Genomic DNA, 16,482 nt, shown 5'->3' on the forward strand with positions numbered 1-16,482 from the left:
ACATCATCCTGATAGAGCTAGTATTTATGTGCATAGACTCCAGTATAATTGGGCAGAACTTGCAGGAATAAATTCCTGTGCCATGTTCAGCAGTTCCAGGTTCTAGGAACTTGGGTGAACCATTCCTTCCATTTCTGCACCTCTTGAGTTTCTAAGTTTTAGGTTTGAATTAACCCAAGAACTAAAAGTGAATTTAGCTGACTGACTTATCCATGGTTTTGACATGAAGCAGTTAATCAGTGTAGGAGTACACAGGCTCCCTCAAAAGCTTAGTAAATCTTAGTAAACCTGGAATGTGTTTTGAGTTTGTGAGAAAACATGAAATGATGTGCCTTACAGTTCTGGGCTATACTGTGCAGAATGTACAATAAATCAATGGTTATAAGAAATTGGGTCACACAAACCTATTGGTGTGAGGCTTATTACTATATGCCCCCTCATTAGCTTCACCTCTGGATAATCAGGAAGACAAAAAATGTTTCAGAGCATACCTAAGAAGGAGGTATAGGGACCCAGAAAAATTATCAAGTGGAACATGTAGTACTCCAATGTGCCTAGGTGTCAGGGAGACTGTGGGGAGGGGCCCACAGTCAGTGTGATCACCAAGTGATACCCCAAATATCAGAGAGAGAGCCAAGCCTACACCTATCAAACTAAGACTGTAAGACCTCACCCTCAAAAAGAGGGGTGGTCTTGAAGGAGGACTGAGGGCCAGTGATAGTCTTGGCATTCCCCTTGTTAGAATTCCCCCTAAGGGCTTATTTAGGAATGAATTTTTACTGTCTTTCCACAACCAATACTTTGTATCTATGGTATTTGCACCCTTTTCTTTTTCTTCTGGCCCTGTAAAGGCTACTCCTTTATTATGAGATGTGTGCGTGAATGTTTAGAACCCACCAAGGCCGAGAGCCAAAAGGGCGTAGTGTTTGGAGTGCCTACAGTGTTTGCCTCAAGCGCTGGGGCACACAACACAATAGCAAATATCTGGATGGTTTTAGTGTACCATGACACCCTCAGGGATACCATACTGGGAAAGGGGGGCGGGGGGTACTGCTAAACTGCAGAATTAGAAGAAACAAGGAATTTAACAAATGAATATAAAAAAATTAACCATGCTATGTATGTATAACCTTCCTGCCAACAGAGATTTCTGATGATTATACAGTAGTTCTGTCACCACAAATTGAAGTTAAATATGTGTACCAGACTAAACTATAATGCAGGCTCAGAGGTTGTGAGTTTGATCAACTGCCAGGGTTTTATAAAGATGATCAGATTTACTAACTGATTTGATTTGCTGCCCACTTACTATTGTATTCAAAAATATGAACACAAGATATAATTACCAACAACAGCATGTGCATTAGAGCCTATTGGTGTGTGCATCTAGTGCACTGTAAAACACCCATGAAATTAGTGTGACCATATGTCCCGTTTTGGCCAGGACAGTCCCTTTTTTAAGCCCAGTCCTGACCGCCCCACATTTTTTTGGCAAAGGTGAGCATTTGTCCTGCTTTCTCTTGCCAACTGGCTCGGGCAAGCCCCACGCAGTTGGAGGGGAGGGCTAGCCCCACATGTATCCCGTTGTCCCTTTGGTCACCCTACATGAAATGCAACAATCACTGACTAATCCACACCTTGCTGTGTCTTAGGAATGAGAGTATATGGCTCACTGATTTTATATTTCTTTTACTTTAAAAAAAAAACTTTAAAAATAATTGTGGGTCTATTTATGTAATGCATCCTTCAGCTCTAAAAAGAGGTCCTTGCAAAGTCAAGGATGCAAATGCCTTTTCCCCTACACTTCTTAATTTTTTCCTAACAAATTTCCCTCTTTTTAAAAAATAAATAAATATATAAGCTCCTTGATATATCTGATCTCCTTGTATCTACTACTTCCCAGAAACCCGGTTGCCCTACCACTTTGCTACTCTATAAACACATAATAGAGTGTACATATTTAAAAAATAATTACTGAACAAAACACTCCACTGCACATATGATTCTCCCCCTGGGAAGGAGATAAGAGAGAAAAGAACAACATATGACAAGTGTCAGTCATGTTGCTTAATACACAACTTGGGGGTGGTTAGAATCTATGGTGATGGGGTTGGTATAAGAACTTTTATGGAATAGACTTTTTGATCTAATTTTCTAGTTTAAAACTTAAATAAGGAATGTTGGGCCAGTCCCAATTTAGTTTTTCCAGTAGAAAGTGGCTGGTGGCCTCCAAACCACTGCTCAAAGGGCAGCTTGGCATTTTGTGGGGAAGGAAGTTTGAAACTGTCCTTTTTTCCCCTTCAGGCCCTCCTTCTATGGTCCCTCTGCACAGTATTGCCAACCCGCAAGGTTCAAAAACCCATTAGTCAGGCCTCAAAAATCACAAGATTGGTTTATAAATCATGAGTAAATATAATACTTTTTCAGTTATTTTCATTTCTTTTCTGCTGTATGAGCCATTTGGATGCAGTTGGGTCACTTTTCTCCACATCCTTGATGCTAGCAACTTTTTAAAAAACAAATGAAAGCTGAGATTTTTCACCTAACCACTTGTCTCCAGGAGTTGGGGCTTCAGGTAAAACACTAAATATTGCGAGACTCATGATAAAATCGCAGGAGTTGCAACACTACTGTATCTCTTTATTTCCAGCATTCCATTTGCCCCAGATATCTTTGCCCTATTGCTGTGAAAATAATACCTATGTAGCTGGCTATGTCTGCTGAGTATCCTTCTCTCACAGTACAGTTGTCTAAACTTCACTACAGAAGGCCACTCAAGAAGGCTTGAGTGCAGCCCTCTTCATTCAAGTTCTTTTAGATGAAGCCTAAAATTAATCTGTGCAAATTAACAGTCAGACAGAGTTTGACACATAAGAAATTTGCTTTACGGATGAAAACAGGTTCTTCAGCAGCAGTATAAAAGGATAAGATCACTGGAATACAGCATGAGCCGTGTTACAGTCAGCTCTAATTTAAGAACAACTGTGAAATTCTCAGAAGGTGTAGGAATTTGTAGGAAACTCCTGCAAACTGGTCAAAGAGTAGCATTATTAGAAGCAAGAAGGCAGTTGCACACAATGTCCTTTTTGAGTGGACAGAGGGTGTCAATGGCCAATCAAACCAGAGCAGCTCTCCTACTCATTAATTCTCTCCCTCCTCCCACCATTTCCTGTTCATTAACTACCCTCCCTCTTTCCTCCCCCATTTCCCTTCTCTGCTGTAAGTATGTTATTCAGATTCAATCATTGTCTTGCAGGAGGGGGGAGAATGGGTGTTGAAAGAAACAGGGTAGAATTGAGTCCTCACATAACCACACCACTCTCCCAACCTGCCTCTCTTGCTAAAACAAATCCTTACCTCTAATAAGCAATTTACACTTGCTCAGAAAAATAAACATGTCAGTTTAAGGAAGGTACTTTGCCCTCCAGTCAGGCTTTACCTCAACACTGTTTATTCTGTAAATAAGCCTTGTTTTCTCTGAAGGGGATACCTCACATAATTATACCATACCCTAAATCCTTCAGACTGGAGCCAGCACCATGTTCCAACAGTTTCTTAGCAGAATCAGAGTCTCAAACTAGGTAGTGCTTCCCTTGACATTTACCTTCAGTTTCACATGATTCCAAAGAGTTCCCACCAAAAAATTGTCCTCCTCTATGCTCACCTGAGAGGGTACAGAGTGAGCCTTCTGGCAGTGGAGTACTCTATGCTTATTGTATTTTGAACCTTCACTTAAAAAAATTATGATGGAGAAAGTAAAAAACCAGTTGCATCATTTAGGACAAATGGACCTGACTCTCAGTCTGACGGATTATAGTCAACACTTCAGGCATTTTTTCTACCTTTAGTTGTCCACTGTGCTTTCATTGTGTCAGCTCCCCTCTTTAATTGCTTTTTGCTGGAAACATTGCACTGGACCACAAGTGAAGTGAAACAGGTTCTAAACATTCCCAACAGCTGCCTTTTGTTGCTGGTATGGAAACAGCTGTAAGGGTCATATAATCACACGTCTGTTAATAGTTAGCTATATACCATATGTGCCTACTTTTGGCAGCAGGGGACACATAGGCGGCTCCTGTGGAGATGTAAATGCTAACTGGGACCACTGTCATTCTGTGCCCCATTTGACAGACTAAGCACTTGTTCTATCCCATGAGAGTTGACTGAACAGATATTCATTGCTGCTTTTATTACAGCAAGGCATATGTATCATTCGTGTGCAAAAGGGATTGGTGTGCTTTTCCCTGAAGTGGGAGGAACGGTTTCTTGCTTTTGATATGTTTTTTTTTCGGTACTGTACAATTTTACTAGGATGTCAATCAATTCAAAGCACCTTATGCTTAGAGTGTTCACATTTAAGTTTTATTTTTTTCTTTTGGACTGATAAGCAGCTTCTTTTTTAAAATAAAAATTTCCCATTGTGAAATCAGTCATACTTTTTTCCCTCCAAAAGCAAGGTTCTAAAGCTGGAATGGGTGGGAGGTTACATATTAAAGAGTAGAGATGCAGCAGATTATCATCATACACCATAACACAAGACATATACACACAGTAACTCAGATTTTTATAACTAGATTATTCTGACATGCATGAACGTCATTACCAGTTTGCAGGGATAGTTATTAAAATTACAGTCTTTCACAGCTAGCTCACTGATTAAAGTCAGACCCAGGTTAGTGGCGAACAAACATTTTTACTACCATTTATTGTCTGGTAATGTAAATTGACTTGAGGGTCTTAAGAGTACTTTACAAAGGTAGATAAACTTTATGATCCCCATTTTACAGGTAGGAAAGAGGCACAAAGAAGGGAAATGATTTGGCCAAGGTCACACAGCAAATCAATTACTAAAACTCAGGTTTCCTGTCTCCCAGGCTATTCTAACAGTAATGCCCAGTGGACTTCACCATGATATACACACTCATGTTTGTCTCTGTCCTCTGGTCCATCTAAGACCACCAGCATTTTCACAGTACAGAGGAGTTCGCAGATTAAAAAGCAAACTACTTAACATACACTAAAATAGTATTACTTTTTCATAAGGGCATGTGTGTTTTACCACAGCAGCAGTGTCATTTCCATTTATTGTCAAATACCATTTCATTTTATTTATAATCTAGTTGGCTGAAAGAGCTATGTATCGCTGCCACATTATTGCATCGTTTTAAACTAGATATGGGAATCCTGAACAATTTGTAGAAAACTGGGATATAGACTGTCTCAGGGGCTCAAATCATAATATTAGTCTTGGTCTACACTTAAAAGTTATATTGGTTTAGCTACATGGTCAGGGGTGCGGGGAAAAAATCACTCCTGATCGACATAGCTATGCCGACCAAACCCCCAATGCAGACACAGTTATGTCAGTGGAAGAATGTGTCTCTTGCTAATGTCCTTCAGGGAGGTAGTGGTGCTACACCAACAGAACTTCTGTTGGCTGCATCTACGCTAGGGGGTTATCATGCTGAGTCACAGAAGATCTTCAACTGATAACAGTGGGAGGCTTATTCAAAGATCAAGGGAAGAATGTCTCCCTTATATAATAACTTAACATTTAGTTCGTGAAGTTAATATTGCATTCAGCATCTCAGTGGGACAAAGGGATTCAGGGCCTTTTAGGACCGCTGCTATTTTTGTTGTTTGCCATTTGCACATATACTTGCCTGATCTGTGCACAGAATTGCAGTAATTGTGCACATGAATTATTTGGAAATCTGGCTGTTAAAGTGCCATTGTTATGCCTAAAAGTTCACACTTTACTAAGATGAATGGGACTGTTAACATCTCTTAAAGCTGTTGTTTCAGTCTGTCTGCAGACTCAGGAAGACAGCTCTGTGTTAGTTTTGCATCAGTGACACTCAGTTCATGTTTGGAAAGATTTCACTGCAACCATAGGAGCTAAAACCACAACTGTTTCTCAATAAAAGTTTGCTTTCTGTGGGGGGGACCTTAATCTGTTATGATGAGTGGTATGACAGGGTTCATCACTGTGGCGCCTCCTGCTGGCTGTCTTGGAGATTAGCTCCGCATATTAGTGCACCCTCTTCAGGTGGTGCCTTGCCGCCATCACTGCTGCTCTAGGACCCACATCTCTCCAAGGACCGTGGCGTCCTCTTTAGCCACGCAGCCCTCTGGCCATGCCACACACACTGTGCTCTCCCCTTCGGGGGACCTGCAGTCTGCTGTTCAGCCACTTCCTTTAGTGGCAACTGCAGCAAATTGTCTGCCCACTTTTTCATGGCCCCAGCATCCTCTTTGCCCTTGCCTCAGGGCCTCAGCCTGCAAACCCCAGCAGCCAGCTAGGAGCTATCTCTCACTCCCCCAGTCCCTGCTCGCAGCACCTCTCTGTCCAGGGTGCTGGCAGTTCTCTCAGCCCTCCAGAAACACAGTCCTTCCTCCCTGGGCTCCCAGCCCTGCAGCTCCCTTTTTATATGGGCCTGCTTGGCCCTGGTTGGCTGTTCCCTTCAGCCCTTCTCTGATTGGTTGCCTCCTGTGCAGCCTCCATAGGGCTTTATTAACCTCTTAAAGCCCAGTTTGGGGCAGGCACCCCATCACAGTGGGCAGACGAACATGTTAAGGAGGCCAAATTCAGTATAAGATATTTGACATATATATATTTAACTCCTACATTGGTATGTTCTGAGTTACACATCGTTTACTGTGTGTTATTTGTGTCCTAGGTTCAGGTTCAGTGGTCGTATCCTTGGCCTTGCTCTCATTCATCAGTACCTTCTTGACGCTTTCTTCACGAGGCCATTCTATAAAGCACTACTGAGGCTGTAAGTATATGAATGCAATCAACAGAGACTTGGGCCTTGATCCTGCCATGATCTCTGCAGAAACAGACCCTTGTGGAGCTCGTTGCAGGACTGGGACCTTAGTTCTCAAGTTCTTCCACTGTTTGTTTTTAGGGTAGATGGGAGGGAGATTTAATCATTTCCTTTTTCCCTCCAGACTGTGCCCTTCTTTAATATTAACAGTGTTGATTAAAGGGTTAAAAGGCATTGGAGTTAAGCACCCACTTTTGAAAATATTGGTCCACATTCCTAAATTTTAATATTAGGAAAATGCAGTCTGAACCATTTAAATGGGATATGGGTCACTGAACAGCATATTTAATTGGACAGTCCACAGAGAAACAATTCTTTTCTCTAAACAAAATGAGTTATCTTGCATGTCACTGGAAAAACCATAATTGCCCAAGCTCCATTGTTTGGATTTTTTTTCAGCCTAAGCATTTGTTAATTATGTTTAATCATAGAATTGGAAGGGACCTCAGGAGGTCATCTAGTCCAACCCCCTGCTCAAAGCAGGACCAATCCCCAGACAGATTTTTGCCCCAAATCCCTAAATGGCCCCCTCAAGCATTGAACTCACAACCCTGAATTTAGTAGACCAATGCTCAAACCACAATGTTAATATGTTAAAAGCATTTCAGGTTTCTTGTGGGTTTTGCTCAGCTGTCTTACACAATGACAACCAGGAGATGCCCAGTAATGTATTACTTTTAATGCTCATTGAAATGTTTTGATATTTTAATGGCTGGTCTATTGCTCTTTAATCAATTGTATGCAATAAGAAAAGCCACATAAAATATACCAAGATTCAGTTGAATGAACTGATATATATCGACAGACTCAGACTCAGAGGAATGTTTAGCTGAAATGGTTGGTTAAATCATGATTTGAGGACTTCAGTAACTCAGCCAGAGGTTAGGGGTCTATTACAGGAGTAGTGGAGGAGGTTCTGTGGCTGCAATGTGAAGGAAGTCAGACTAGATTATCATGATGGTCCCTTCTGACCTTAAAGTCTGTGAGGATTAATCTGAATTTGCAGTGATGTCTCTTTTAATAAGCTTTTAAAATGCACGTCATTCTCTTTTACTGATATTTAATGTTCTGTAGTCCACGCACTTTGAGTTTGGTGTTGTAACAAAAGGTGTATGTATAAAGTCAAAAGGGCATCAGCTTTTGTCAGAGCTTTGTCACTGTACATGTTCTGAGCAGTAAACCATCATCCTGGTACACATAAGCTTATATCTTCCTCGTGGTTTCTCTGTCTTGCTGTACAATTAGGCCGTGTGATTTAAGTGACTTGGAGTACCTGGATGAGGAGTTTCATCAGAGCTTGCAGTGGATGAAGGATAACAACATCACTGACATCCTGGATCTCACTTTCACAGTGAATGAGGAGGTGTTTGGACAGGTGAGTATGGCTATGTGACAAACCATCGCAGAGTTAAAAAAACAGATTTGGAACTGACATAGTCAAACACAACGAACATCATTCTGTTTGAACAGATTCATAGTAAATTCCTTTAAGTTTTTCAATGCCATTTTCATCTCTTGCCTTTTGTTTCTTATAAGCCATCTATTTCAATGCACACAGTTATTCTCAGAGTCTACTGTGTACAATACCAGCCCTGGCTTCCCTACAGGCCTCGTCAGCCACACATTGATGAACAGAAGGAATTCTCTGAAGTGGAATATAGCGCCTCTTTCTAGGGTGTAATTCAGACAGATTTGTTATTTGGTGAATGTGGACAAAGGATGTAATTTACATGTTGATGTGACTGAAAGGATGGGGGCAGGAGCGGCTCCAGGCCCCAGCATGCCAAGCGCGTGCTTGGGGCGGCATGCCGCGGGGGGCGCTCTGCCAGTCGCCGGGAAGGTGGCAGGCGGCTCTGGTGCACCTCCCGCAGACATACCTGCGGAGGGTCCACTGGTCCCGTGGCTCCGGTGGACATCCCTCAGGCGTGCCTGCGGAGGGTCCGCTGGTCCCGCAGCGTCGGTGGAGCATCCGCAGGCACGCCTGTGGGAGGTCCACCGGAGCCATGGGACCAGGGGACCCTCCGCAGGCACGTCTGTGGGAGGTCCACCGGAGCCACGGGACCGGCAACCAGCAGAGCGCCGCCCCGTGGCGTGCCGCCGTGCTTGGGGCGGCGAAATGGCTAGAGCCACCCCTAGATGGGGGGAACAACTAATAGGTGGTGTACGGTATGGCAACCCTCATCACTACTTTGCCTTGCACTTTCCTATTAGTTGCTATTTCTCCTTTCCTCACCTCCTGCACACTGGGCATGTAAATTACCCTTAATTATGCACCCCCAGTAATTATGCTTCTGCCACTTATACCTGATTGTTTGTTTTGTTTTTGTGTTTGTTTGTTTGTTTAACCAACTTAGGCATGAGGCCAAATTTAGCTTTGAGTTACACCAATATAAATTCAGAATAGCTCTGTTGATTTCAGTGGAGTTACTTTACATTTACACTTTTGTAAATGAGAGCATAATCTGTATTTTACACCACCACATATGACCCCACTGAATTTGGCCCAATGAGATAGTGGTGGGACATCAAAGAGGAGATGTAGGAAGAACAGTTGGAGATGGTAGACTGTACAAAAGGAGAGAGATGAGGATAGGGAGGCAGATTTGGCAATCATCAGCATGGAGACAGTAGGTAACTCTGTGAGCATGGATGAAGTTGCCTAGAAAAAAGCGAGAGAGGACAGAGCCCCAAGAGAAACCAATGGGAAGTTAGGGGCAGGATTAAGAGCCACCAAAGGAGATGCCGAAGGCTAGAGAAGTGTCGAAGCTGAAGGAAAGGAGAAAGTTCAGGATGAGGGTTTGACTGGTAGTCTCAAAGGCAGCAGAGAGATCAAAGTAAAATATTTTCCCTGTGACTTTCCAGGGAAGTAGCAAGGGCATAAGCCAGGCTGGAGGAGCTCAAGAATAGAGTTGGAGCAGAGAAAGTCTGGCAGCAGGAGTAAACAGTAGGATCTTGGAAGCAGAAGAGTCTGCAGAAGGGTATTTTCAAGGTTGAGGTTGAACTCTGGTGTGTCTGTAGACTAGTGGAAAGGAACTAGAGGATAGAGACTAGTGACAAGGGAAAGAGCGGGAGCGAGGAAGGACAAGAGAAAAAAAATAGAATCCAGGGGACAAGATAAGGGATTACAAGGATTGGGGCCTCTTCAGAAGAGAGAGGATTGTTCTACACAGCACAACCCTCAACTGTTTTCTTGGCTTTGAGCAAAATTTTGCATGACATCCAAATGATGATGCAGGGGTTGCTCTGGCAGAAATGGCAATTTAAAACTAATGCATAAAGACATAGACAGACAAACAAAGTTATGCAGATACTCTGTACAGACAGAAGAGTTACAGGTATATTTATAGTAGTAGACAATGAAGGTAAGTGAAAATATCAATGGGAGTTGTGCTCAGTCATCTGAGAGCACCACCTGGCTCTCTACCTAGAATTACGCTCTTTGCAAAGAGAAGATGAATATCATTAAGTGGAATTTTGTTGCATGCTACAAATGAGATGGGTTTTAAAAGAAAAGATCAAGATATCTGATAATACTAAAACAGATGAACAGCTTAGGGCCAGATTCTGATACCATTACTGACGTTGACTAGTACCTTACTTCACAAGCAGACCCATTGCCTTCGCTGGGATTACTGGTGGAGTAAGGTGACTTTCATTGTGAATAAGAGCATCAGAATCTGGCCCTAATCTCCTTTTAGATTTTAAGGATTTGGGGGCAGGGACTGTCATTTTTGGAATGTTTGTACAGCACCAAGCACATTGAGGCCCCAATCAGGTTGGCCTCTAGGTGCTACCTCAATATAAATGTTACATGATAAATCCACGAGAAGACTCTCATTGACTTTAATGGGTTTTAGGATCAGGCCCAAACCTGGTCATGGGAGGAAGTAAATGTTGAGGGCCTGATATTCAGTATTTAAGAATAACTTCTGTGTTAGCAGACAAGTGACAAATGATCTAGCAGAGTCCCAAGAATTTGGCCAGCAAAATTGGAAGATTGAAAATTGTGGACTGGTTACCAAAAAACCTGTGTTTAAAAGAATATGGTCAAACAACAAATATCTTGTGGACAAGAAAGTTTAGGAAATGGAAGAATGAAACCTGGAATTATGTATTACTCACAGATGAATCCAACTTTGAAGAGTTGTTGGATCATTTAAAGAGTGGGTGAACAATACTTTACCAAAGTGTACATAACAGTGGTAGCTCTATTAATATTTGAGAGCTGCATCTCAAAGGATGGATATGGCAAACAAAATCTAGAAGGGACATTTGGGTGCAGCCTGGGACTCAGCTCTACCCCACCAAGATTGCAGTCTTTCTTGCGCCTTGCACCGGCTGGGATTGTGTGTCACTTTCCCTGTGGCAGCACACGAATCCCTCTGCAGCTCTGCTGTCACAGCTCTGTTCACTCACTCCCAAGGGTTCTCTGCACATTCAGCAGCAGGGTGGCCTCCCCCGTGTCCAGGGGCTTGTCCTCCTCATTGCAGTTCAGCCCAGGGGTCTCTGCTCATCAGCTTAGATACATGGGGGACAAGGAAGGGAACCAGATAATGCAGAGGATCAGATAATGAGGATTCAGATAAACGGGAGTATACTATATAGAAATAATAAGAAGCTCAAGAAATCAGTCATCAGGAAGGCTGCATGTTTTGGGAAATCCTGCAAGAGATTTGGGACAATGGGACTCAAGTACGTGCTTAAAGCTAGATGTGCATAACTGCTTTGCTGAACAGGGGCTTTCATGACTCTATCACAACTATGCACTATCTTCAGGGATGAAATTGAGCCCTGGGGCCAAAGTCTCAGCTGGTGTAAATGAGTGCCGCTCCATTGGAGTCCATGTACACCAGCTGAGGATCTAGCCCATCGTGTCTAACTTTACCCTGGTTACCCTTACTTGCTCTTACCGCTTCTCATTAAAGCTTGAGCTTGGATGAATCATCAAGTGTTTCCATAATTCATGATGCTACTCTAAGTCCCTGTCAATGGGCAGAATAATGAAGATCATATTATATATGCTTTGTATGCAATCTCTTGGACTAATAAACATATAAATCATGTATGCAGCCCATTCATTATCTATAGTAGACATCACTGCTATGGCAGCAGAAAACTGAAAAGGGCATAAGGAGATTCCATCACTTTCTAAATCATTTTTTTTAGGGCTTGTCTACTCAAACATATGGTTTGTGGCAAACTGGGATGTGAATCTACTTGCACTAGCCTTCCGCAGACTGTCTATGTGAACCCTGCTGATGTACATTAACAGTTTGTTAATGTGTTTTCATGTAGTCCTATTTGAAATCAGGTGAGCAGCCGACATCATGATTTGTTGATTTAATGTAGCCTCTCTATACACGTGCACATAATACATCATTGGAAAGCTTATTCTGTCTACTTTAAGATGACGTATGATGTGACACTGACAAGTGGTGCCATTACCATAGAAACAGGATAAACAATAATACCGTCCACAATTATAACTTTGAAATATTTGCATTAGTTTCTGTTAGATTAATGACTCTATGTATTATTGCAAAACATAAAATTGGATTTCTTTGTGACCTCAAAGCATCACGACAACTATCTAAAGGGTGAAACAAAATATAATAATGAATTTGAACAAGTATAATTGAACTGTAATAGAGCTGGTGACATTTCTAGTCAACTTCATATTCATCTTGTTCACCATTATGGTCTCTATTGAGAGTGTGTGGTCTCCATTGCTTTGGCATGTACACGGTTTTGTGCAGGGAAGATTGTTCTGACTATAGACACAGTTGATTGTGCAGTGAGCCCCTACTGGTACAGGCACAAATAAGCTCTTGTAGAAGCTCAGAAGCCACTGGGCCCTTGAAGAATACAGGAAGTAGTTCATCATCCACATTTTTCCATCCATGTTGCAGTGGTGATCCAATATCTTGTTCACCTATGTGCAAAGACATCCAAGTCTTTGTTTGCCAATATGCTCTTTAGACATGCTCTTCAAAACTGTCCTCACCTGGGAGTTTGCCCAGTGACTTGTCCTTTTTGATGGCTAGATTGAGGTGCAAGCTATTCAGATTTCTATAGGTGTCCTTTTCTTTCTTATGCTGGTCATACATCGCTGCTAACAATTTCCTTGCTGCAGAAATTGCAGCTTGTCTGTCACTCTCTCCCAATTTGGCAAGACCTCTGGAGCATTTCTTTTGACAGCATCAAACACAGATTTTTTTTCCAGTACCAAATAGGGATGACATATCAGGAAGTATGTTGCAGAAGTCAGGAGTGAGTGCGTCACAAATTGCATGCACAGGTATGAAGCGACACTTGTCAGTTGTGCTGATAATGGTGCCTCTTTCAATCTACATGCTATATATGTGTTCCGTTTTTGAAAAGTAGTGAACCACAAGAACCAAACCTTCTGTGTCAAGTGACCTAATTACTCTTGTTACTTTGACACCAGGAGGCCCAAAAGCCGTATTAGCACATACAGCATGCAGAGGCATCATTGTATCCGCTTTCTCTTGAGTACTGTACAAGTCTTGGACTTCAACACCCCACTGGTGATGGACTTTGCTACTTCCCCATTGTAAAAGCCTCCAACAAGAAGGTGCATTTTGAACCATATATTCACAGAGGAATTTTACAAGTGACTGCTGTTGGATGCCACATTTAGAAACTTTTTTCATGGCGGCAAAGGGTGTCCACCAATCACCTGGTATTTTTTGCGTCCAACTTTAGATCATGTCCAGTGCTGTCTTTCTGCAGTTTTCAAAGAGTTACTGTTGTCATATGTCAAAGACTCTGATTACAGAATTAGCTTTCTCAAATCCTTTTAGGACCTGCCTCAAGTACTCAGCAGCCAATACACTGAATGTATGGAATTCATCTCCAGCCATCATTTGTATCACAGTGTTGGCATCTTTGATGTACACAGTGTTTTTTTTGCATGTGTCTACACAGCAAAGAAAAACCCACTGCTGGTCTGTGCCAACTAAGTCAGCTCAAAGGGCTCAGGCTTCAGGGTTGTTTCACTGCTGTGTAGACTTCAGGCTTGGACTGGAGTCCAGGCTCTAGGACCGTGGGGATGGGCCAGCCGTGGGTTTTTCTTTGCTGTGTAGACGTATCCCTAGTTGCATTCTTTTAGCTGATGGATTCTTTCAGCTTGAGCTTCCAGCTGATGCCCTAATTCAGCTTTGTCTGTTGTTCTCATTGTTCCATCAGCATGGAAGAACACAGGCACCTGTCCTCTTTGGTGACAGAGAACAGTTGCCATTGAAACATCATCTCCATCTTGCTAAGGCCAGGACTCTGTGGAAAACAATTGCTGGATTGATCGCTGCTGTGATTGTCCCTCAATTGTCAAACTTAAATTTGGCCTTCTTGGCCATGTCTGCAAATGTTTTGATGACTGAGTTCTTGACTATGCTGAAGAAGTTATGTGTCCCATCAGAATCAAGTGCACCTGTCACAAATCTCTCCATTTGTTCTTCATCCACAATAGGTACATATGCAATTTCTGTGTAGATGCACTTTCTTTGTTGCAAGCTTGTGCTTGAAACCAGACCAAAATGGAATCACATGAGTGTGAACAATATCAATGCAATTTGGTATTGGTAGGACGTTATGAAGTAGTAGTCTTAAGAGACTCCAGGAGAAATCTCAGACATTGTTCATTTATAGGTGACAAGAGGGTTTTTTTTTAAGTGTTTTAAGTTTTTTTTATCATGAGTTGGTTCTGGATGTATTCTAGGTTTTTCAAATACTGCACATTGCATAAGAGTCTCTGATTACCTGGGTAGAATAAGTGACTTTTCTTTCCCATGGGTCAGTGATATTTCTTGTGAGGCTGAACAATCTGCAAACTGATCTTCAAATACCACTGTAGCCATTGAAAAGAAGGTACCTTTCCATCAGTGCTCTCTATGCTGATGTCTATATTACTGTCTCCTTCATGGATGAGATTTCTACCAGCCTGAAGGGGTGTAATTCCATTTGAAATTAACATACCCCTCTGGAGTCTTTCTACTTCAGTTTTTGTAACACTAGTGATGAACTGCCTCAGCTCATCATAATTGCAGAATCCATGAAGGTACAGTATGTCAGGTCAATTGTGAGACCCAAACTCATGGGTCTAGCCATGCAGAAAGACCTGTGTGCAGAGGTGTGATCATTTTGGAACACTTAAATACTATGCACTCTGCAACTGAGAGACACCTTCTTTGAATGTCTTCTCAAGGACGACACCGCTGACTGAATTATCTACCGACCAAAGGACAAACTCCTGCACCAACTGGGGCACAAAAGTAGCTGCCCTCTGTAAACTACAAACACCTAACTTTGGATAACATACTGAGGCTTTCATTTTGGCTATTTCAGACCAAAGGATTGAAGCAGCATTATACAAAATCACTTGTTCATTTGAAAGCTATTAATCAGGCTCATTCGCCAGAAGAACAGCCACAAAACATTTGGATGAGTTAAGTTCCTGCTTCAGATGACTAGCAGCTTGGATAGCATCAGCTAATGTTATTGTGCTGCTTGGAACAATGGTAGAAATGCATTTTCCATGCTGTTCATAGAATGAAATTGCAGAACCATAATGTTTTTCTAATCTTGCCTATAATTTGCTACTAGAATAGCTTTCAGTTTCTACATCTGAGGGAAGTAGGGGTTTATATCTTTGTAGCAGCTTGGACAGAAGAGCCTTCTTGTTGTACATAATATAATTGTCTATCTCTTCTACCAGCTCATAAAGTGCAATTTCATAATGTGACTGTATTGTTGCAGTGCAACTAGATGGTTTTGCTTTAAGATTCTTTTTACTCAAAGAGGAAGAAAGGCATGTTGAGTGACAAAAGCAATCAAGTCTTCTACAGATATTCAGTGCAATATGTCATCATCTTGTCTTTGATGTGCTACCTCCCTTAGATTGGTTGCTCTCAAATGTTCCTATTTTATTAAGTTTCTTGTCTTTCTTGTGTGGTTTTCACAAGCAAACAATGCAACAGGCCCAATCACTGGAGGACATGCTTGCGCTGGTGGCTATAGAAGCAGATGAACATGATGTTCTCTGATCAGATTCAGAATCTGTTTTCTTCCCTGGGTTCAGTAAAACTCTGACATGTGCAACCTTCAACTTGCTTGTGTATTTCTGAAAGCAACCCCTGTGACAGAGTATTGGTGGCACATCATCTAAACTAGAAAACTCATCCAGTAGCCACCAATACAGTTCATCTCTCCTGACTTCTGCTGCCAGCATCACAGAATTCTGTCCAGCACTGATTGCTTTGACAGTTTTGTATTCTTTTGATTTTATTGACAAACACATTTTTCAAAGTTTGTGAAGAGTCTTTTTCTCTTTGATGTAAACTTTAAGGGGCTTGTGTGCTCAATGTCTTCATATATTGTAATTTCTCTGTAGTGGTAAATTTATTATATTGTTAGCATTACCACCACCACTATCACCATTTTTCATTTTGTACACATATACAGACTTATGCTAAATTAGATATAAATTAGATCTGTATGTTAGTATCAAAATGACCATTTTAGAGCACTTTGATTGAAGCCCAATATGAAGCTGTGTATTGTCATCTCTAACACTAATAGTGGCCTATGCACGTCACTGAATTAAAAAGCTAATTTCTAGAATATTTGAAAGACT

At 41.7% G+C, this 16,482-nt stretch overlaps 1 protein-coding gene across 22 annotated transcripts in view; it reads left to right on the plus strand.

Annotated features, from left to right (window-relative positions):
* HECW1 (HECT, C2 and WW domain containing E3 ubiquitin protein ligase 1) overlaps nt 1-16,482 on the plus strand; it is a 451,523-nt gene that overhangs the window by 418,358 nt on the left and 16,683 nt on the right. For all 22 annotated transcript variants that reach the window (XM_039525998.1, XM_039525991.1, XM_039525994.1 and 19 more), the window contains 2 exons: nt 6,681-6,779; nt 8,076-8,205. In XM_039525998.1, coding sequence (XP_039381932.1) covers nt 6,681-6,779; nt 8,076-8,205 — 229 coding nt within the window. The remainder of the gene's footprint in view (nt 1-6,680; nt 6,780-8,075; nt 8,206-16,482) is intronic.

The sequence above is a fragment of the Mauremys reevesii genome, linkage group 2 (assembly GCF_016161935.1).
Source record: "Mauremys reevesii isolate NIE-2019 linkage group 2, ASM1616193v1, whole genome shotgun sequence".
NCBI classification, from domain to species: Eukaryota; Metazoa; Chordata; order Testudines; family Geoemydidae; genus Mauremys; species Mauremys reevesii.